Raw genomic sequence first — 24,314 nt, 5'->3', positions numbered from 1 at the left:
CTTTGGCTTCTTGCATTTCTTTTTCTTTGGGATGGCTTTGGTCACTGCCTCCTGTACAATGTTATGAACCTATTTCCATAGTTGCTCAGGCACTCTGTCTACCAGATCTAATCCATTGAATCTATTTGTCACTTCCACTGTATAATCCTAAGGAATTGATTAAGGGCATGCCTGAATGGTCTAGTGGTTTTCCCTACTTTCTCCAATGTCAGCCTGAATTTTGCAATAACAAGCTCATGATCTGAGCCACAGTCAGCTCCAGGTCTTGTTTTTGCTAACTGTATAGTATGTCTCCATCTGTATAGCAGTCTGCTTTACAAGCGAATACACAAAAACTGCTATATCTTCTCACGAAACCGAGATCCACCATTCAGAATGCCTTTCGGCATGAACAGACTTTGATTTGTTCAACAAAACACTATGATTTTCAACCTTGTTCTTGGTTTATGTCATTGAATACATAAGAATAAGCTGATGTGCCTAATCATATTTAATAGCTTACGATCTGTCAAAGGTTTTTATGGATTAAAAAAATTACTTGTTTTACAGTAAGTCTCCTATATACACACCTTCAAGTTGTGAGCTTTCAAAGATGCGCCATGCGTTCGCACATCCAGTCACATAAGTTAGCTCATGTGTCTGATGTGCATTGTCATGTGCCTGCCTCCTCGGCAAGAGGCTGTGCTCGTGTGTACTTTACACAGCACGGTACTGTTGCTGCGCAACATGAGGAGCTTACTAATGAAGATGATGGAACTGGAGGCCCGGAGAAAGGAGGGAGAGAGACAAGAGGAAGAAGTAACTGAAGAACCAAGGAGATTCACAATGCAGGAAGTGGCAAGGGGGTTTTCTTTATCTGAGGAAGCACTGTTAGGTTTTGAAGTACAGGACGTGAACACAGAATGGTATTTGAAGGCTGCAGCAGCCATTCAGAACACAATCCAGGGCTACTGAGTCATCTTTGACAAGAAAGAAAGAGCTACTCCCCAGTCATCACTGAATCATTTTTTCAAGAGGGTTGATAGAATCGAATCCAGCAATGAACCAGAACCTGTGCCCTCAACACCAAGCATGAGGGAAATTGCAGCTTGCCCCCCCATCTCCTGTGGCTGACAATCCTTCAGCTCTACCACCTTCCACTTCCCCTCCCTCCTCCTGTCGGTAACCCTTCTTGCCTCTTTGCTCGATGCCAGCCCCTGTATGCCAGCTGTTGTGCTGAACTATTGTACTTTCCAAGCTACTGTACTGTAAGATTAAACATGTTTTATTTTGCATGCTTGTTTTTTTTTGTATTATTTGTGTTAAAAGTATTACAAACCTATTACAATACAGTACTATATAGTCGACTGTGTTAGTTGGTACGTAGGCTAGCTTTGTTGGACTTAACAAATAAACTGGACTACAAAAATGCACTCTCAGAATGAAATTTGTTCATATATAGGGGACTTATTGCATTTTATTTCTTTTTACTGCCTTCTTAAAATTCCACTAATTCAACAACTCATCAAAAGTAGGTGAGTCGACACTCCTTTATTGAAAGGGACAATCCAGGTCATGAGAAGTAACTGATTGATTTAACTTTTCTCTAATAATCTCTCCTGAGACTATCATCAGTCTCTAAACTCTCAAATTACTGCTGCTCCTTGGATATTTTCCATAAACTAATAGATTATTTAACCATCCATGATAAATTATTTAATAAGTAATTTCACTATTTTTCATAAATCAGGATTTCACTAAGTTTTAAAATGATGAACAAGTAGTTCCTTTGTCCCCTCTTTTCTTTTTGAGCTTTGCCAGTAACACCTAAACAGGAACACCTATACATGCCCTAGACCATCTCCATAATCTGGTTCTCCTTCATTTTAACCCCCTCTACCCTGTCCAGCCCCATGGGACTTCCTGTTCTTCAGACACACATCATCACATCATCCTGTATGATCCTTTCAACATCCATGTGTGTGGTTACCACAACTCCACTTAGGAGAAACAAACTCAAAAATTAAACTACTTCCCAAAGCCACATAACTAGCAGGAAACGTAAGAATTTTCACCCAGACCTGAATCCATGCTCTTTCATTCTATCTTATAGGTTCCCCTGTACCAAGTTTCAGGAGTGAGTTTTCTCGAGGAGGCGAAGACAATGAACAGGATTTGGGGATGTTGCCTCCAGAATGCCTGTCTTGCTCACAAGCCCCATCTCACTTTCAAAATTAAGGAAAACAGCTGTCATTTTCAAAAGTGATCAGTATCACCCTACGTACAGTGAAGTGAAATATGTAGTATCCCGGACAAAGCGACTCTAGTTAATGTTTGCTAGGTGCCTGCTATGTGCCAAGACCTGTACTGGGCCTGCTTGCAGAATATTTTATTGCTAACCTCATGCTAACCTTTGACGAGAGAGAGAAAAACCACCTTTTTAAAATGAAGTAGATAAGAGTGTAAGAAAACTGTCCAAGACCACAGTGTTAAGTGATGGAAAGAGGTTGAAACCCAAGTTTGAAAGTGAAAGTTTTAGTCGCTCAGTCATGTCCGACTCTGTGCAACCTCACGGACTGTCCCAGACCGCCAGGCTCCCTTGTCCATGGAATTCTCTAGGCAAGAATACTGGCGTGGGTTGCCATTTCCTTCTCCAGGGGATCTTCCCAACCCAGGGATCAAACCCAGGTCTCCTGCATTGCAGGCGGAGTCTTTACCACCTGAGTCACCAGGGAAGCCCCCTTCATTTTCACTACTTTAAATCACTCCAAAACCCTTATTCTTTCCTTCACATTCCACTTGCTGTTGGGGGTTAGACTGTCTAATGGCCAGCTTTCTAGCCAAGCCATTAAACTGCATAAGGTACCTTCTTAAAAATGCCATAGATCACCTAAAACCACCCCCAAATTACCCAAAGTTTCACAGGGTTATTTTTTATATATCACTTAATGTCATTACTAATGGCAAAGCTAAAGAAATTTAAAGAGCAGTTATCCTGTTTTTTAAAGATTTAAAGAATTTAAAGAATCAGAATCAACACTGATTCAATATTGAGGTTCTTTTCAGCTCTCTTTCTCTCTCTAAACCTCAAAACACATTTTGAAATGTGTGTGCAATCAATCACTATCTTGGCCACTTCACAAATGTTCAACTAGATAACAATTTGTTATGTGTAACCATAACAACACTTGTGTAACTTATCTATGCATAATCAATGTTTTCTTTTCAAAAATCAGTCCTTCTACATTGCAACTGCATGTGGTTTTAGAAAGCTTCCATCATTAATAATCGGCTTTCTCCTGAATATCAGTTTCATCCATCCGTATGGAAGTCAGTTCTCCTTAAATAATCACTGAACTCTTCAAGGCAGTGCTAATCCTGAACTCACTCTCAATCCTGTATTCATTCAAATGTTATGGTGTGGGGTTACAGAGGCAAAGGGCCCCTGGGCAATCTATCCCTGACCACAGGCCTGACAACAGTTCCAGCTACTCAAGGGCCTCAGTCACACTGGACTCTCTCTCTCCCAGTGGCACCACCAAAAGGGTACAGCATAGGGAGGTAAGTGGCCACAGTCTCCATCAGACAATCCCCCCCACCAAGAGCACTGGATTGGGTTGCCATTTCCTTCTCCAGGGGATCTTCCCAACCCAGGGATCAAACCCAGGTTTGATCAAACACCAAGTCAACAGTCAATCTCAGTAAAAGCAGCAACTTGTTATATGAACACAGCATCCAGCCACATGACCTAAGGGCCTCTCCCCCACTTCCAACTGGTTTGTTCATTGAAAGGTCCTCCCAAAGAAACTCTAGAGCCCAACACCTTCTACCCTCACATCCAACAGTCTTCATTCTGTGCCTCCTTCAGAGTTCGCTCTTCTGTCCTTTCCTTTACCTTGATGATCTGCTTGATTATTACACACTTTCATCACAGCACACATTTCCTAACTTGGCTCCCTCCTTCAGAACTCTCCCCATCCAATTCACTTTGCTGCCTGACTAACCCTGCTGCAAGGTCATGTTCAGCAAACCACTCCCCTGCCCCAAGAACTGGTAGCTCCCCTGCTTGATACAGCCCAGACTCCTCAGCATACGATTTAAGTGCTTTACACCCAGACTTCCTCTTCTGTATCTTCTGTGAGGTTCCCTGGTCCACTGATGATCAGTAAACACATCTGTCACAGTCCCAGCTTCACCCACAGTTTACCAGACCCTACTGTTTCTCCCACCACCTGTCAAAATCCTGTCCTCCATTAAAGCACTTCCTCCTCTCAAAAGCCATGCTTCCTTTCTCATTATACCCATAAATATCCTCTAAAGTATTTTCCATTGAAAGTGATCTTTAATCCTCTTTGGCACCAGCAGAGCACAGGCCGAAGCTCACACAGGCGTGCAGGTGTGCACATAAGGACACGCCTAGTGAACCCTGGCCAACCCACGGCAGTGGCCTGGCCCCTCTCGGAGCGTCCCCTGCTGCTGCTGACTCTATTCTGTAGGCACTGAGCTGGGGGAGCTTCTCTCCTCAGAGCCGAGCAAAGTCGGAAACCACAACTTCAGAGCTCCTGGAAGCAGCACCATAGCAGCCATGGAGCAAATGAGTGCTCTGGGTTGCTGAGTTGTCTCAGAAGAGAAAGACAAAGGACAAGACAAAATGGAAAACACCTTTGTCAACAAAAATTAGCTCCTGAAGAACTTACGAGTAGCCACCAATTCTCCAGCACACTGTGTATGAATGTGTTTAACCAGTTTCTTGCCACTATTTGGTGAAATATAGCTAACTGAAACTCAGATTTCTAATATAACAGTATTTTCTGTGATCAAGCCTAATGAAAAATGTCTTTGAACTGTGACTGATTTACTCTTCTTTCATCAGTTTCATAATAAATTAAGTGGCAATACTCTGATCAGTCGAAGAATAGAAATAAAAAGTTTAAAAATTAGATGCATGAGGTATGAACCTGTATAATAGATGAGAATTTAAAACTCAGTAAGCTGAAATTTGAGAACTACTCTGACAAGCTAAAACATGAGAGCATTTATTCAACACAAATTAAACAAAATATCAGAGCTGTTCAAATAATAACTGGCTAAAATCACTGACATGTAAACAAAAAGTTATTGCATAATTTAAACAATTAAAAGTATTTAATAGCTCCAGGAACAATATAAACCAAATTGAGTGTCAAAATAACCACAAAAGTAAATAAAATGAAACCATAAGACATTTATCAGAACTTACAACTTTAAAATTCAAATATAAAAATTTTACCTCATGAAGAAAAAACTTGGAGAATTTTAAACCTAAAATGGCAGGGCATTGCAATGATATGGCATTGAAAGCACAGAAATGTCATTCATGAGAGGCTACACTGAGAAAGCCTGGCGTGGTAAGGAATAGCTTGGGCTTTGGAGTCAGAAAGACGTAAGGCCGACTGCTGACAAGGGCTCCAGCTAGCTGTGTGACTCCAGGTGGTTCACTCAACCTCTCTGAGGCACAGCTTCCATACCTACAGCATGAGAATGAGCATGCTTACCTAAGGAAGTTATCATGAAGACTTAACGACACACTCTACAAAACACATCTTAATCCCTCACTAAATAATGTCTCATGTTGTCTCCACTCACTCATTCATTCATCTAGAATCTGTGGGGAAAACAAAGACGAGATCTCTATCCTTGCTGGAGCTCTTACAACACAGGCATTTGGAAACCACAGGCTCTGACGGCTACAAGAATTGTGCAGGTGAAAGAGAGCAGGAGGAATGGTAGAATTAATAGAAATGTTATATCTATGTCTCATCCCTAATATCAGAATAAACAAATAGATAACACAGCAGATGGCTGTGAGGAAAAAAGAGAAATCACAATAAAGCACACAGCAACAATACTATCTCTCTGCATACTATATTCCAAATCCAACTGGCTTTGCTTCTAGCACTCTGCAACATGTTGACTCGGATACCCTGTAAAAGCCACAGTCTGATTCTGTAATTGGCCCCAGTTAAGTCACTTAATTCAATCACCTCCTTTTCCATTAAGTGAGTCCTATCTGTCCAGTACATAGATAAGGAGAACAGCAGCAAAGGTGAGATGGCAGGATGACAATGAGGGACCCAGGAGTTGGTCGCACTCACGACAGGGTCCGGAAGCTGACAGCAAGGCAAGGTCAGTGTCTGGAACCAGTGATCATGCTGGATATTCAGGTCAGATAAGGCCCGGGGTCAGAGCCAAATAAAGAAGCCCAAGCAAACAGTATTTCTCTTTCCCAGGCTGTTGTCTGAACTGCTTATTCCCATCTGCAGTTCCCAACCCTGGGCCTGCTATTAACCATACAGAAGCCATGGAGAAGTCTAGGTGTGTGGGGGCAAGAAATGGGGGAAGAGGTGCCTCTCTGAGTGAATACTTCGGCAATTTATTTCAAGAATCATTGATTGACTGCCTAATGTGTACCGGAGCCTTGAAATCAAAATAAGAACTATCAGTGATGCTGTGCACTCCTACCCAGACAAGAAATACACACCAAACGATTATATGTCCGGGATTTATACACCCTGGATTTGAAAAGTGCACGTGTTTTGCTTGCACTCATTCAGAGAAACGTCTAAAGCAATGAGGGACCACGGTTCCGTGTTCTCTTACAGCCTCTGCTTTAACTGCCTCTGAGGCCATTAAGCTTTCACATTTATTCAAACATAAACACGAACATTTCCACTTCGATGTCTTTTTTTTCCCTCCCATAATAATCTGTACTCTAATTCAAAGAAATGCAATTTCATCGTTGGTTCACCAGGCTGATGTTTGAGAAAAGATCGTGTGATGCAGACCATAATGACTAAGGAATAGAATGAAGCCTCCACGGGCAGATGACTTCAAGCAATACCGTCATTTACTATAAAGTGCTTCCTTCCCTGATGAAAGGTTGGGGGAAATTAAGCTCTAACTGCAGCCATGAATTGTTATATGCTGGATGCCAACTGTCACCATCCTCATGAATGGTGAATCTCTTAACTCAGAAAAGACTCTGGCCACTAGGCAGAGGGGGCTGAGGAGGGTTGTGGCCATCATGACAGAGTTATTCAATATTATTGTTCTGCTGGGAAGTGCCAGTTTTACCCCAGCGTTATCTATATGAACAGCCACACAGGGTTCATAAGAGCCACCGCTGAAGCAGGTGGTTTAACTGAGTGCCTGGATGCTGCATGGTAAGAAGATTTTGGTTTGACTCATGTCCTCAGTCAAAAGTGACTCTTCCTGGCCAAAGACAGCCTGTCACCTCCCTGTCTACGAACAATTGCAGGACGCTGATCTCCTGCAAACAACAGAAAAGGGAGAAGCCATTCCTGGATAAATAAGCAACTCACAGGTCAGCATTTGCAAAAGAGGGAGTGAAACAGCTGCCAGAAAAAAATCAAGCAGATTTAGAATCTGTTTAACTCTAAACTCTGAACATTTGGAGATGGAAGGGTCAAATACTTACTGCAAACAGGGGGGAAAAAGCCCTTAAAACAAGAAAGTCCTATCCCAGAATGTATCTAAGTAAGCAAAAGCTTCATATGGACACCAGAGCACAAATCTCCAGTCCTTCAGGATGCTCTGCCTCTTGGGAGATGGACAAAGATCTGGAAGGGATGCCCTAAAGGGAAAGCCAAGTGCAAAGAAGAAACTTACAATCCCGTCAATGTTAGTGTTAATCACTCAGTCGTGTATGACTCTTTACTACCCTGCAGGCTCCTCTGTCCATAGCATTCTCCAGGCAAGAATACTGGAGTGGTTATCCATTCCCTTCTCCAGGGGATCATCCTGACCCAGGGATAGACCCAGGTACCCAGGTCTACTGCATTGCAGGCAGATTCTAATCCCCTGGTGGGATTAACTAGTTAATCACCTACTCTGTCCCTATCATTCCATAGTGAAACTCTTTTCTCTCTCACTCTCTCATGAGTATACAGTGGAGTTTTCCAGAAGTTATATGATCTCACAAAAAAGATTAAAGGAAGAAACAGTATGAGAATACAGCTGCCTATTATCAAGCCAGACAATAAGATTGGCAAATATGTAAAACAATGTCACTCTTTTCACTACCATTTTTTAAATAAAATTGTTACTTATGTTTAAAAAAAGCAAGTGATCAGATGGTCATGGGTGTCCCTGTTGGAAGCCAAAGGTAGAAGACAAGCTTGGGAAGAACAGAGGAAGGGTGAAGAGCCTGCAAAGCATCCTCTTATTAGCTTCCATGGATCCCACTTTCTCTCCAGAAAGTCATGGGCAAGATGGCAAAAAGATGAAGGTTGTCAGGAGAAAGCAAGGGTAAAGTCAGACCTGGACACCAGGGCTAGCTAGCTGACCAAAAGCTGACACTGCCTGCCCACCACATTCCATGGGGAGAAGCAGGACTTGGCACCGGAGGACAGCTCGCATGTGTGGAGTAGGCACCTGTGTCAACAAACACTCCATGGAACAGGCTCAGAGCAAGTGGCAGCCCAAGAACCTGCAAAGTGAGACCCAGACAAAAGATTTTTCCTACCCAAAGGTTTTCCAAGCTGCAAGGTGGACATAATTTCATGGTCTACCAGAATAAATGATTTGCAGCATACTGTACAGCATTATCATAGATACTCCAGGGAAATAAAAACCCAGGAAAATAATACCACCATTGGTAAAGCCCTCTCATCAGTAATTAGGAAGTGACTAACAGCACTCCACATACCGACTATACAAGCTTACTGTTCCTTGACAGCTCAAGACACTTTCAACCCTAAGTCTTTTATTTTTCTTTTTAATCATCATATACTTTGTTTTCCAGTAGAAAATATGAACTGGTTTCCTTGCTCTGTTAGATAGCAATTTGATGTATCCATTCTCCCATACCCACTACAGCAAATATCCAAACAGTTCCTAACATAACTATTTTTCACATATGGATTGATCCAAAAACACACACAAGAGAAAAAACAATGCCAGTTTTTTTTCTTTGTAGGTAGTAATCAAGGTAATTTGTTTGGTTAGTTGGGTTTTTCTAAGCAATTATTTTCTTATCCAGAGGAAAAAGGTACTAGCTCAGTGTAAATGTCAACTTCTAAAAAGAAGTATGTACCTTTTAGACAAGAGGAAAATAGCTCTGATGTGGGAAGGAGGGAGGGGTTTTTTTTATGTTGATGAAACATTGTTCTTTTAAATGGCAATTGACAATACTCTTACTAACATTAGTCATAAAAAATTATTCACAAATAATTGTAGCAGAGCTTTGTGTCCCAGGCAGGAAAAAATGTCTCACAGAACTACAGATGACTTTGTAAGATAAACACCAGAATTTGTCATCTGGTACTTATTCACCATCTACTGAAAGAAAGCCTACAAAGTTATTCTAAACTGTAGAATATTTCCATGTGAAAGATCCATTCAATGATATCTGTAGTCTCATAAATGAATTTCTAAAGATTATAAATCTGCAGAAAATTTAAAAGTCAATCATCAGGCTCATTCCCCACCACTACTCAGTGTTTCCCCTCTAGTGTATAATGTCTCAGGTTGATGAGCTTAAGACCTTCACAAATATTTTCACTGTATGGCTTTATTTTTTCCAACTTATCTGTAATATCTGATGTCCTCCAACAGTATCTCTAAGTTTTGCTTCCCTGTTTTCCTAGCCACTATCCTGATTCAGCCCCCTCACTTCATCATGCTGAACTTCTTTAATTTCTCCAAGCTTTGAATTTCATAAAATCCCTAGACCATAATTCTTCAATAGTTTTCCCACTACCCTGACTGAGGACACCTCATTTCCTTCTGGAGCTTCTCCACCCTCCAGAGCACAGACCCATGACTAACCGCCCAATCCGCTCCAGCTGACGTTTTTTGGACGGAGATACTGTATGGATTATGCTCACCCCTTTCTGCACGTCTTGCTCCTGTTCAGCTATATCTCTCTGCCATCTCATGTGTCTGCTCTCCAACAACCCCTCCCCGTTCCACCATCACCTCTTTTAAGTTGGGTTCTCTAGTATTGTTGAAAGAGCCTTTTGTTATGGAACCATGTCATAGCATGCACGTTTGAACTACTTTCTGAATTAGATTGTTCTTCAAAGGCAGATACTATGACTCTTCTTCCTGTACCCTTCTGGTATTTAATACACAGCCCCCAAACCAACTCTACTCAATCAATGAATATTGACTGAGGGATGATGTTATGGGTGTCTAGCATTGACTTGGATTGTATATATCCTGCTGTGGAGATAAAAGGTTCTCAGACAGGGCTTTCTAATCAGAATAGTACTAAGGTCATTGCCTACATGGTACATGAGAAATGCAGGAAAACAGTCACTCAGTTCTGCTTTTTCATAAGAACTAGCCTTTGCTTCCGTTATTTTTTGACATTTCAGATAAAAGCATTGAGGAAGAAACCGGTGTAAAGGGATAAATCTCAGATGTCTGAAAAACACTTTCAGTTTTTGATTGTACTATGAATATGCATAAATAAACCAGAAGCAGCCCAAAGAATCAAGAATTCCAAAAAAATTTACATCATGTGTGCAAATCCTGGTTTTACTCCTGTTGTTACAAACAAAATGCATTGTAACCTGAAATTCTCTCTTATTTGTGTGTATATACTGACCCTAACCCTAATTAAAGACATTTGAGTTTGACCATCAGATTTGTTGATTTTTCAAACCATTCTAGTCTTTCTCTGACCTACATTGATTTCTCTACATTCAGAATGAAATCATATGTTTGGTAAGTGCCAATGTTGTCTGAAATTTCTCTTCACAAAACCTCCTTCAAAATTCAGACACCACTAAAGAATAAAAAGAGGAAAATAAAAAGCCATTTTGATATTAGAAAAATTCTTGTTCTTGTAAGAATATCTGCTGAATCAAATACCTAAAAGTCCTAAAACTGAAGTAAAACATCCCTTCTTCTATCTATGTTCCCTGGACCTGGGTCCTGAGCAGCGGCATTACCTTTCAGAAGCCTGGAGCTGGGCAAGACTCCAAGTCAATCCAACAAAGTGCCAGTATGAGAAACCAGGAAATGTGGACCGATTTCTGGGGCAAAAAAACCTAAGCATTCCACAACCATGTGGGAAAGGAGACCAAGGATATGGGAAACTCTTGGCAAAATTCTGGGAAGAGATACCAGGAGGGCTCATTATTTGCAGCAAAATTTGATGGAACTGGATCCCAAATATTAATGTATGTAAGAATTATTAGACGGGGCTCTTAATAACACTGTGGATTTCTAGACTTTCCTTCTTAGTGAGTCTGGGGCCAGGCCCACAAATGAGTATTTTCAACACACTCACCAGGCAACTGTGATGTGGGAAACCGCAATTTTGAGAGACACTGATCTACAGGAAGCACCTTTCACTTCCTTCGCCTCTAAAATCCTTACAGTACTATCCTTTCTGGAGGTCTCTGGGCATTTCTGAGGAAAATAGGGAGAATTAGACAATAGATCCTTTAATGGAACAAAAGAAGAAACATCAAGACTTTATTATTCAGGGATTTCCCTGGTGGTCCAGTGGTTGAGTCCCCACTTCAAATGCTGGGGGGATGGGTTCAATCCCTGACCCGGGGAACTAAGATTCCACATGCCATGTAGCCAAAATAAATAAACAAATAAAATTTTTAATCTACTTTTTTAAAAAATATCTTACTCCAAATTCTTAGGTTCTTACTAACATGAGAGCAGCACCTGGGCTCTCTATCTCACACCCACAAGCAAACGAGCAGATAAATAGCAGATTGAGGGGAGGAAGTTCAAATGCAGCTGCAGTCCCTGAGTTCTACAGACAGGCACAAGCCTCAGTTCTTCGAGTCTCCCCAGCAAAAAGCCGAGTACATGACATAAAATAGACATCCAACAAACATTTGCTATAGACCAAGTAACTTTAGAGCAGTAAGTTCACCTCTTAAGTCATCAGGGAGATCCCTAGTAACCCCACAAAACTGAACTGAAAATGTCTGGTGTTACCAGCTGTGAAGGAAGTAAAACAATGAAATGCTAACTACATACAAGCAATTATGTTTCAAAATCACTGTTTTTTTTCCATAGCATATATAGCCACCAACAGATATATAATGGAGATAGGTAGATAGATATAACAGAGATAATTGCATAAGAATGCATTAATGCTATCATATACATTTTTTAATTATTTCAACTTTTTTCCCCTTTGGCTCAGCATGGATAGGTTTCCAGAACAAACTCTAACACCTTAGTGTATGTTAGTTCATATTTTTCTCTCTACATACATAATCTTAATCAGACATATAGAAATACAGACACAGACGCACAGAGGGAGTGTTTTGTATCAGTTACTGATACACTTTTCTGTATCTATAGTTCTCTTGGGCAATATCAAAAGGACATCCCAAATTTTAATGCCTGCATAATATCGTTTGGTCTGGGTTATCCTAATTTATTCTACTACCACCTTGTTGATGGGCTTTCAGTTTCCAGTTTTTTGCTGCCACAAACAATGCTGACCGAGAGATCCTTGCCCATATGCCTTACATGTTGATATTTCTTTTTCTACAGGAGAAATTTCCAGGAGCGGACCTGCTGGATCAAAGAGTATGTATATTTTTAAGGTTTAACAGTTGTTGCCAGACTGCTTTCTTTAAGGAAGTAACATTTCACATTTCCAAAACAGTTAATATTTTAATCAAGATAAAATTGTGCTTAGAGGGCAGTGAATCCATAACCTCTCTGTGCCAGCCTCTAACCTCTGCCCAGCCTCTATATTCAGCCTATTCTTCTCAGCTCCTCCCACTGGCTGACTTGACCACACTCCCTAAAACCTGGGGCTCTGATGACCTTTGCTGACTCATGAGCTCCCTGCAATTATAAAGTTCGCATATTTGTACTTCTATACATTTTCCAAAGGAGAATTTCAATGGCTTTCATCAAACTTCCAAAGGGGTCCCATGACCCAAAAAGAATGAGGGGCCACTGCTCTGGAGTCTGCAGAATAACAAGAGGATTGGGATATTGCTGATGACATGATTTAATTCTCCTGATGATAATCACCCCAAAAGTGGATTTTATTGGAGAAGCTTTCCTGTGTCCATCAAACAACTAAAAATATTTTATCAACATTATTTTAAGAAGGAACAACCTCTACAAACAGTTTACAAGAGGGCACAGGTGCTGTAGAGTTATTTTCAAAACCAGATTATTTCTTCTCCAATATATAGCTTCTCAGAGCAGTTGGTATTTGATCTATGTAAAGGGAAAGAGAGTCGTTCTGGGCTTCCATTCAAAGAAAAGGTAAATATCTCATCAGAGAATGTGAGGGGAAGACTAAACAGAGTGCAGGAAAAAAAAAAAAAAAACAACTGTTTACAGAATTTGGGAGAATATCTGTTGAGGAACTCAATAAACACCTCTAAGTCAGGGGTCATGTCCCCCTCTTCAACACTGCTGGTTTCTGTCCACACACACCTTCACCCCAAGAGCAGGCAGTGTCTGGTCAAAGGAGGTATTCAGTAAATGTAGTTTAAACCAATAAATAATCGAAGCAACTTTATAGAGAATTAAATTACAGGAAGTACGTGTGGGTCCTTACATGAGATTACTTTGCTAGCAAAGGTTTGAAATCAAAAACGTCTTGATTTTTCTTAATTTGTAAGTAATGCCAAGAAAGAGTTAGAAAAGCATCTGTCTACTTCTCAAGAAAGTATCTAATTCTTCGTTCTTATAAGACTATGTCATGAAATTACTTTCTTTGTTTCTATTTAATTTCATACATTATCACCCTTATCATCAAACAGTATAAATATAATCCAGAACTGCTTAGCCGCATTACCAAGTAATAACCACTACATTAATAAGACCTCTAGCTCCTGATTTAAAATCTGAAACAAAGGATAAAGAAAATAGATATAAAAAACATTAAATTAATTAACAAACTACACAGAGAGTAAGGCCTGTCAAAACAGGTAAAGCTTTAATGATGTCTCTGCTCGTTATACTGTGAAAAGTGAGTGATCTGCCCTCTGGAATAGGTGATATTTTGAAAAAGCTCTCATTACCTTCCTTCCAGTAATAATACCAGCTCTGTTATTCCTTTTCGCCTCAGCTAGTTCCTAAAACATATGGAATGACTAAAAGACACAGGAACTGCAGAGCTCATTTACATGATGGAAACTAAGATTTCGAATGGTGCAGCTGTTTCAGAGTCCGGCAGTGAATTAAATCATACTTAGTCATTTGATAACAAAAGAGAAAAGATAATTCACATGCTCTACTCTTGCAGGTTTTCGAGGAGACTATTTTCCAAACATTGTCTCTCTAAGTCAGCTTTATTATATTATTATATATATGTGTGTATATCTGCATATTATACACATTATATACATGTGTATACATATATGCACAATGTATATATGTATGTTGTGTGCATATATACACATACATACAAACATTTTACATGTATTATGTGTAATAATATATGTAGTATATATACATACCTAAGACTTAAGTGGTATTCCTGTAGAGAATAAAATATTCTAGAACAAAAATTCTCTCAGAGCCTTGGAGATTATCCAGTTCTAAACAAATCTTTAGAAAACATATAGAAGAAACATAGATAAGATTTACTTTGGTTTTAGTTTTAATGATTAAAAGTATTGCAGCCATACTAGAGATTTTTTAAATCTGTATAGAGGCTCTGAAAAAGGGAAAGTGGTAGTTGCTCAGTCATGTCTGACTCTTTGTGATCCCATGGACTATAGCACACCAGGCCCCTCAGTCCATTGAATTCTCCAGGAAAAAATACTGGAGTGGTTAGCCATTACCTTCTTCAAGGGATCTTCCCAAGCCAGAGATCAAACCCAGGTCTCCTGCATTGCAAGCAAAATCTTGACCACTTGAACCACCAGGGAAGTCCTGTATAGGAACTCTAAGATTATTTAATTAAAAATAGGATCCTTAGTTTCACTGTTCTTCACTTCTGTAGTTTAAGTATGTGAAATCTGGTATATTTAGTTGCTTGGTGTCTAAAAGTACTGTGTGCTTAGGAAGCTAAATCTGTAGCTAAAGGGGCTTGTTAAATTTTCCTTAGAAGATGTTTGCAGAGAATAGATTCACTTGAAATATAATCAATTTCATATTAATAGGAATTCAGAGCACCAGTCAAATGGAGCCTAGATATCCCTTCTAGGTAGGATCAAATTTGGGTTACCTTAACTTCTGATCTACTATCACCCTTATGCTTGACCACCAGAAATTAAGACAGGCAGGAAAGGATGAAGGAAGGGAGGGGAATTCTAATTTCTCTCCTCACCCTCTAAAAACAGTACAACCAATATTTTTGGAGGCTTAAGTAGAGATCTCATTTCAGAACACAACACAGTAATTGTTCCAAATGAAAGCTTTTTTAAAGAATGAAGCCTTCTATACACAATGGAGTATTACTCAGCCATTAAAAAGAATACATTTGAATCAGTTCTAATGAGGTGGATGAAACTGGAGCCTATTATACAGAGTGAAGTAAGCCAGAAAGAAAAACACTAATACAGTATACTAATGCATATATATGGAATTTAGAAAGATGGTAACGATAACCCTGTATGCGAGACAGCAAAAGGGACACAGATGTATAGATCAGTCTTTTGGATTCTGTGGGGGGGGGGGATGATTTGGGAGAATGGCATTGAAACAGGTATAATATCATATAAGAAACGAATTGCCAGTCCAGGTTCGATGCAGGATACAGGATGCTTGGGGCTGGTGCACTGGGATAACCCAGAGGGATGGTATGGGGAGGGAGGTGGGAGGGGGGTTCAGGATGGGGAGCACGTGTACACCCGTGGCAGTTTCATGTTGATGTATGGCAAAACCAATACAATATTGTAAAGTAATTAGCCTCCAATTAAAATAAATAAATTTAAATTTAAAAAAGAAAGAAAGAATAAAGCCATCCTAGTCATCTTTCTGCACAGAATTTCTCAAGCCAGTTTCCATCTGTACAAGGACCATGTAGAACTCCAGCGGGCAGTCCTTCTGAAGACAGCAGATGCTATAAGCAAAGTTCTGAAATAACATGAAATAATAATTAGACCAAATAATTTCTGGCAAAAGAACACACAGGGACTTTATGAGAGCTGAAAGACTCAGTGCGCTCATCAGGCCTACTGTGTGCTGCTGGCTACTACCAAGAGGACCTTTCTGAGTCCAACAGTGGACAATAGATTTGGTTTTGCTGATTCCATGATGAGACAGTGACCTCGGAGGGAAGCAAGGGTGAAGTGCTGGACCCAGGCGGACTCATTTTCTGCTCATTTTCTCCTTTAACTCCTCTGAGCTCAGTGGCATCTCCTTACCCGCCTGCTCCCTGGGCCCCTGCTGGCGTCCTGCCAAAGGCTATGGCTGGTGACCTCATGTTGTCTTCTTCCCCAGCTCAGAAAAAGCCTGCTGGTATCGGCCCCATATCTGTCTGTCCTGGCTTCTCACCGAGGTCTCACTGGTCCTGCCTGCCCACACACCATCCCTGGCTCCTGGGGCCCGTTATTCCTTCATGGCACTGTCCATGCCAGCTCCACAGCAAGCACCCTCGGCATCTCTCTACTGTCTCTACACCAGAATATCCATCCTCTTCTGCGCCACATGAGAGACTAAGACACGGAGAAACAGCACTCAGGTTCCCTCCCTGCCTGCACGCCGCATAAGCCCAAGTATGCCATGGAGGCAGGAGGAGGTCTGCAGGATGTCTTGTGGGGTGGTCTTCCCTGCTTCTCGCCTTTCTCCACCCATCTACCATGCCTCCCCCATCTTCCCTCTCAGAGACTTAAGCCAGAAGAGCGAGGGGAGGTCACGTCTCAGCCCCTGATTTTTTCCCACCTTCCTTCTACAAGATACCAAGGCCAGAAGGGAAGACAGGCGTCCCCTTCACCTGGGACCATATTTCCTCCTTCTCAAAGTGGGGATTGCTCTTCTCCTTTCTCTGGAGCCATAAGTGTGAAATAGTAGGGCAGAACATGATTTATAGAAGACAAAGATGAAAAACTACATTGATGTTATATTTTCAAGACAGTCTCCTCATCACAGCTGTTACACCATGACCTCAGAGCCACAGTATTGATAGGCTATATATTCAGATGCCTAATTAAAGGACAAGTCATCTGACTCTGGCACAGAATAAAAACAAGTAGCTTGCTGCCTGCCCTCCCAGAGAACTGCACCTCCACCCTCCACCCTCCACCATGGGCTGTGGGAATGATGTGGGGGGCGGGGGCAGGATGAGCCCAGGGTACCAAAGAACCACGCTGCTGGGACTCTGAGAACAGATGGAAAGAATATGGGTCATTTCAGGAGGATGAGGAGGAGACCAGGCTCCAATGATGAAAGGCTCTAAAACTCCATCATGACACAGCAAATCAAAACATCTTGGTTATTTTGCTGTCCGTCACTACTGACATTTTTGCCTCTTACATCATTTTATCCAGAAGTGAAAGAGAAAAACAATCTGACTTGTGGGAGATAGTGGGGGCGAGAGTTAACATCTGCACAGCATGTTATGTTCCCTGAAAGAAATGTGCCACATCAAGTGAATTAATATTTCTCCTTTGAAGTACTGATTCACATTCAGCCCTTCCTATATGTGAAACACAATCTCTCATCATTTTCACTGCCTTGAAACCTTGAAAAGAAACATGCCGAAGCTTCTCCCTGTGAACTTTTACCTTTACATACATGAGAAAGCGCTTATTGTGCGAAATAAGAAGGATCACCGGAGGATCAGAACACAGCATCAAATGGTGAAGAATCAAAAGATGGGAACTATAAAGCTGCCAAAATTAAGTTCAAAGAAAACGGAAAATTAAAAAGCAAATATGAAAGGCTTCTTGTCCGAGAGCAGCGGAATGTAAGCATTACCCACAAAAACTATCTGGAGAGACAATCTTCTGTTTAGAAGTCTGAGCTTGTCAGATGAGATAAGGAATGGTAAGAGGACCCAACAAAGAGCAAAGAATTGTCAGCTAAGATCGTGAAGTGGGGAAAAAAGAAAAGAGAGAGAGACACACTTAGAAATGGGATCCACATCTGGGCAGGAGGCAGCAGGCCACTCTGAGATCCCCTTATGTATCTGTCTGCTGAGAAGCACTCAGGCCTCTAACACCCTGAAAATGTTTTTAAACATAACTATAATACACACTGCTCGCTCTGCAGCTCTTGTCACAGTTGCGATTTTTCCGACGTTCGTTAACGTTTGTTAATTTTTTATTATCACCCTCTCCCCTACTAGACCATAAATCTCTGGAGAGTAAGTGCTTTATCTGGTTTTGCTCACTACGGCATCCCCAATAGCTAGCACAGAATTTGGCATATCACTGGTGCAGATGAAAAACTCAGGTCAAATTTCTGATCAGGTGGGAACCTCTGGGGTGAGATTTGACACACATACAGAGAATGAACTCCAAAATAGCTCTTCAGTTCTCTTTCGACAATTAGTGATGTTCCCCAGTCATGGACCCGTTGCTATGAAGGAAGTCCATCCTCAATGATACCTTATTAAAAAGCAATTGCTACCTGAGGGGAGTTTTGCATTAGGTAATAATTTAACAACTTCCTGGATGGACAGATGACAGATAACTGAGAGAAAAACCCTCTGGAAATGGAAGACAGAATTAGGAGACATAGAAAGGTGCCAAGGGCAAGCTAGAGAAAGGGAATGCTGGACACAGCCTTACCTCCTTGACCTTCCAGAAGTATGTATTAGACACATGCCTTCGTTAATTCCACAGAGATGTGTAACTATTCCCTATAAAAAAAAAAATCACGCTACCATCTCACCTTCCTACTATCATATATCCTGTTCCCTATGCACCATGTTTTGTATGCCTCCACAGAAACATGGAAGATTAAAGAAGAATCATATGTAAAGTCCTAGCATACATATGTCATAAAATTTAATCTTCAAATAAACCTTGTGTTATAGATACCATCCACATTTTAGACAGAAAGAACCAGATGCAACATGTCATAGGTGTTATCACTATTCCTTTACTTGACCTCCACAATCTCCCTCCTAAACATTTGTATCTAGCTCATCCTCTGTCATTCAGCAAACCACCATAGATTTCTACTGCTAGTCTCTTCCTATTGGGTATGAATCTGTTATGTGACAAACTGCAACTAAATAGCAATGATACCAAACTTATGTTAATATCACAGTAAGATATTAATGGAGAAGGCAATGGCACCCCACTCCAGTACTCTTGCCTGGAAAATCCCATGGATGGAGGAGCCTGGTAGGCTGCAGTCCATGGGGTCGCTAAGAGTCAGACACGACTGAGCCACTTCACTTTCACTTTTCACTTTCATGCATTGGAGGAGGTAATGGCAACCCACTCCAGTGTTCTTGCCTGGAGAATCCCAGGGACAGCGGGGCCTGGTGGGCTGTCATCTATGGGGTTGCACAGAGTCGGACACAACTGAAGCGACTTAGCAGCAGCAGCAGCAAGATATTAATAAGATAAAAGTAAGAGGATACAGTGTCCCAAACTGCTATCCTCACATTGCTTTGAAATTTTCACTTAATTCTGTTAAGAGAAAAACTTTAAGAATGATTTAAATAAAAAAATCAACACAGATTACAAAACGAAGGCCCAAAGGTTCCAGAATCATTCGTAACTGACTCATCATCATCTTCAATTTCATTTTATCAGGACTCGTAAATTACACACACTCCATTTAAGAATACAGTGAACCCCAATTCTTCATTATTTTCAGGACTGCAAACAACTAAGTCAAGTGGGAAAGTGTCTTTGTTTTAGCGTTGATTTTCAGAACTCAGCCCCACAGAGGCCCAGGGTTTCCTAAGACACTCACCCCAAGGCCCTGGAAGCGGAGGATGGGGAGAAGCAGAGGGAACACAGGGAGGGGAGTTTGCACCCCACCTTCCCTTGCTTCAGCCACAACTGTCCTGTTTTGCTCTCTTCCTAGGAAGACTTCCCCTCAAAATTCCATTTGAAGAACCATTTCCCCAGCTTTAAGAAGTCTTCAGACTCCTGATGAAAAATGTTCAAAACATCTGTCCATTTTCTTCCACTGAGAGTATTCTACACAGCCTGAAGAAAGAACACTTGCTACATCATGTGAAAATAAAAAGTTAAAAAATTCTCTCCTAAGGGGCCTTTTCACCTGAAGTTTTTAAAAAGTTTAGGGACTGCCCAACTTACAAAAAGTTTGTGTTCGGGAAGTTTAGTTTACCAGGCAAGTCTTTGGAACTCAAGGCTCACTTCCCCACAAAAAGCAATGACATTCTGCTGTCCCAAGGCATGCAGAGAAAGCCGGATGCTCCACAGGTAAAGTACAATGTTACTAATACACTGGAAGGAAAAGTTTACACTTTTGCACCTTATTGAATGGGTTCCTGCGGGCCAGTGAAGGTGCCTAACCTCCAGTTCTGTTATTTCTTGGAAGCAGTTCATCCTGTGAGATGTGCTAGAAAGGGAGCTAGTGACAGCGGAATGCTGCCCCTCCTGAAACTGCAGAGTTCCAGGGCTGTCCACGTCCACTGGGGTCAGTGGCTGGCCACGTGGGCAGGCACCAGTCATCTGCAAGCTAGATAACGCCTGCAGCCACTGCCTGTCCCCAGTTCCAAAAAGCTAACTCATGGTTTCCTTGTTTATTCTCTGGTATTTCGTATCATTTTATTATGACAATTGGCACTTAATACAGATCCCAAAAAAGCTTGAGAGGATCTAACACTCAGGCAAAAAAAAAAAAAAAATGGGGGCTGGCAAAATTCATAACCCTCTCAAAAAGAGGACGACAGAGGAGGAAAAAAGGAAAAGATAACAACATGTAACCATAAATAACTTCCTAAGTTGGACTGCAATTGCTTTTGTTTTTCCTTCATTTTGGCTCATTTGGTAAGCTAATGAACTACAAGAAAAGGATTAATTTTAACCAAACAATTACAAAGGATTTCAGAATTTCAAAACTCGGAGTAATGAACAGATGAGTAATGTGACTCATTTAGCATCATAGGTTATCAAAACAAGTAAATAAAATATTAATAACCAATTTTCCACCAAAACTGTTGAGCCATTCAGAATTCTTGATATCAAAACTCAAAGGAAATACTCTACCACAGAATCAAATCATTTAATATGCTAACTTTAAATGAATTGCCAGTCATGAATACTACCATTAGGGCAGGTATCTTTCCATGTCTTTGCAAAAGGTAGAAATACTCTAGAAGTGCTTGCATCTCTCACAAACGAGGAGGTGGGGGGGAGAGAAGAAGGGGGAGAGGAGGAAGGGGAGGGAGAGGAGAGAGAAAGGACTTCTTCCTACGTGTGACTTTTGCACTTTATGCAAAATTCCACCTTTACATACACTGCACTATCAGCGGGCACCTCAAGTATTTGCTTACACATCTCCTTTTCCAGTCACTGTCCAAGTAATGTGACCAGAGTACTGGTTGAGACTGTGGACACTTGGGGCTCACAGATCTAGGTTCTATGTCAAGTTCAACTCCTTGCTGTTCGAAAGGGCAAGTTCTCTAAATTCTTTAAAGCTTGAATGCTTCATCTAAAGAGGGATAATAATAAATTCCTGTCTCATAGGGCTGTTTGAGAGGAAATGAAATAGTGCATGTAAAATTATGTGCCCTGAATGCAGCAAGACTGATGATGGTGATGATGATGATGATGATGGTGATGATGGTGATTTTCCTTCCTTTCCTTCCCGCACACCTAGCACAATTCCTTGCACATAATAAGTAGTCAACACATGCTTCTTGAATCAAGTTGAACTTCTCCATGCTGTCTGTCTGATGAAGTCCTACATTTTCTTTCTGGAGAAGATGATTTTTGAGGAAAATCATACAGAAAATCTGATGCCTTCACTTGCCCAGTACTTGGAGACCACATAGCACTTGGTACCTCCCTCTATCAACTGTCCCACCAGCCCAGGAACTACATTCATGCTCTGCCTTGTTTGCAGCCTGCTACCTATGTGACGGAGAATAAAATCAACCTTTCATGAATCAATGAGCTCCTTTTTTCTTTTGCTTTTCCAGAGTTAGGCATGTGGTAAGAAAACAATAAATGCTTGTTCATGGACCAAGTAGATGGCATCTGTAGCCACTAACTGAACCCAAAGGGAGAGAGGTGTTCTCTCAAGGAAGGGGACAAGGTTCATATCAGATTCTCTGTCAACCTTCAAGCTCCATTCAGACCCCACCTCTAGCATGAAGCATGACCAGACCAAGCCATACTCATCCCTCACCTTCTGAATCCTCATTGTAAATGAAACATGCTTGCTTGAGTGGAGGGGGGAGCATGTTAGTCCTGTTTCCTCAGACATCCCATGAGCTCTGGGAAGGGAGGATTAACTAATTATAAATTCTTTTGCACAGAACAAGGACATGTAATAGGCAGGAAACAAATATTTGATTTCTTGATTTAGTTCTGTTTTCCAATGTGCTCGTAGTACTTCTCCAGAATCATCTAATTAATCCTAACTTGAGGAGAAGAAAGGCATATTGGATCTGCACAGACGGGAGCCAAGTCCTGGCACCCTCTGTGGTGTGAATGAGCAAGGGGTGTTCTTGCCGGCTTTGCAACAGTGCCTCTCTTTGGCCGGCACTCAATTTTTTGAACTAATGGCTTAGCACACAGAAAATTAGCATTTTACATAAACCAAAAACTAACTGCCAACCAAGTCTTCATGGCATTGTTAACCAACAGTAAACTGTACTCTGAGTTTTTTCCCGTTAATTAAGTGGACTGAGAAGTGGTCCCAAGTCCCCCGAAAAAGAGGGTGGAGGGAACTACGATCTCCTCTGCGATCCCCTACCCTCATGAACGTAAATTAGATCCACTGCAACTGAGAGCTGACTACTCTCATTGCAAACAGCTACAACTGACATTTTCAAAGAGTGTTAGCTAGACCCCTTCCTCCTTCACAAATTCTGCTCTTCTCCCTTTTCACATTGAGGATTCTCAGGGACCATGGTAATAATCATCAGCCTCCACAGTCATATCATCTTTTGTTAACTTTTCAAAATGCTTTCACGCCTAACTCCTTGTTGGACACCTGCAGCCACCCTCAAGACAGGTAGGCAAGATCAGATAGACTGTCTCACTTTACACAAGCACAAAGAATCAGAGTGGCTGGCCCAAGGTCACAACCAATCAACAGTGGAAGGGGGACCTCAGCTCAGCCTTCTCTCCCCGCTCCTCAGTGTTATTCTTCCTCGATGCAGACCAGCGGGCCCTCACGTGAGCCACGGAGCATGGTCCTACACGATGGCAGGCAAGGAAATGTCTCTGAGCGAAAGCGCCCTAGGCTTCTCAAGAAGAGACTGCGTGTCCCTGAAGAAAACACTGTCACTCGAATCCCTGGTCTTAACTGATGTGTTTCTCCATATTGAAGGCATATTTCCATCCAAAATGGTTGACTGGGAGCCAATCGTGGTGTTCTCATCTTTGTTCATGCTGTCAGCGTGACATATGAAAGAAATATGAATCAAGTGACAGGATGAAAACAAAGCTAGCGGCTGGTGTGAGATACACAGACAGGGTGTTAGCCCCACACTCTCTGCAACTGGGTCAAGTTAACACCTCTTTCTCCCCTACATATGCAGTGTGGAAAAGCTATTTATAAAATGTTTTTAAATATTTAGGACCAAATAAATCAATATTGTTGGAAAACACTTCCTCTGACCAGAACTCATTTGCTTTGCCCAAGTCCCATGTGGATAACAGAACCAAGAATATCAGGGTGATCCAAGACCGGGAATAAAACAGACGTTGGGCACTTGCTCCTGGAATGCCCGCCCGGGCTCGCTTTCAGTCTGCACACGGGCTGGTGACCCGGTGTGAAGAGTCCAACAACTGAACAGTGGTCTTATGAATAATATTAAGAATCAGTAGCAAAAAACAGGCCTTTCAGAAATTACCTGACTCTGCAATTCACTTTGCTGCTTCAGGCGAAGGTTTTCAGGTGTATCTGCCACCGTGGTGAAGGACTGCTTTGGGTAGTGTCTGTGGAGACATTTTTTTAAAGAACACAATTAAAATATTATGACAGCAAACAACGTTTTAACCCCAGTCATTTTATTCTGCCCTTCTGTCACAATGGCAGAGGCGTCTCTCCTCTTAGGTAAGGTCCTGTCTATCATGGATCCCAAGCCCTCCTCTGTTCTCAGGACTCTCTATGACCCACTTATCCCCACTGTCTCCCAGAATTTCACCCTAGGCTTCTCTATGAGCTTCTTCCCGTCAGCACCCAAGCATGCACAAGGCTTTCCTGACTCCATCTTCCCTCCACCCACACTACTCCAGTGTGAGGTTCCAGAGTTCATTCTCTCCCTTCTG

At 41.5% G+C, this 24,314-nt stretch overlaps 1 protein-coding gene across 2 annotated transcripts in view; it reads right to left on the bottom strand.

Annotated features, from left to right (window-relative positions):
* NEBL (nebulette) overlaps nt 1-24,314 on the bottom strand; it is a 376,575-nt gene that overhangs the window by 212,403 nt on the left and 139,858 nt on the right. For both annotated transcript variants that reach the window (XM_044928168.2, XM_006058648.4), the window contains exon 3: nt 23,897-23,981. In XM_044928168.2, coding sequence (XP_044784103.1) covers nt 23,897-23,981 — 85 coding nt within the window. The remainder of the gene's footprint in view (nt 1-23,896; nt 23,982-24,314) is intronic.

The sequence above is a fragment of the Bubalus bubalis genome, chromosome 14 (assembly GCF_019923935.1).
Source record: "Bubalus bubalis isolate 160015118507 breed Murrah chromosome 14, NDDB_SH_1, whole genome shotgun sequence".
Classification (NCBI taxonomy): domain Eukaryota; kingdom Metazoa; phylum Chordata; class Mammalia; order Artiodactyla; family Bovidae; genus Bubalus; species Bubalus bubalis.
The sequence above is the reverse complement of the archived record's forward strand: the minus strand, read 5'-3'. Positions and strand labels throughout refer to the sequence as shown.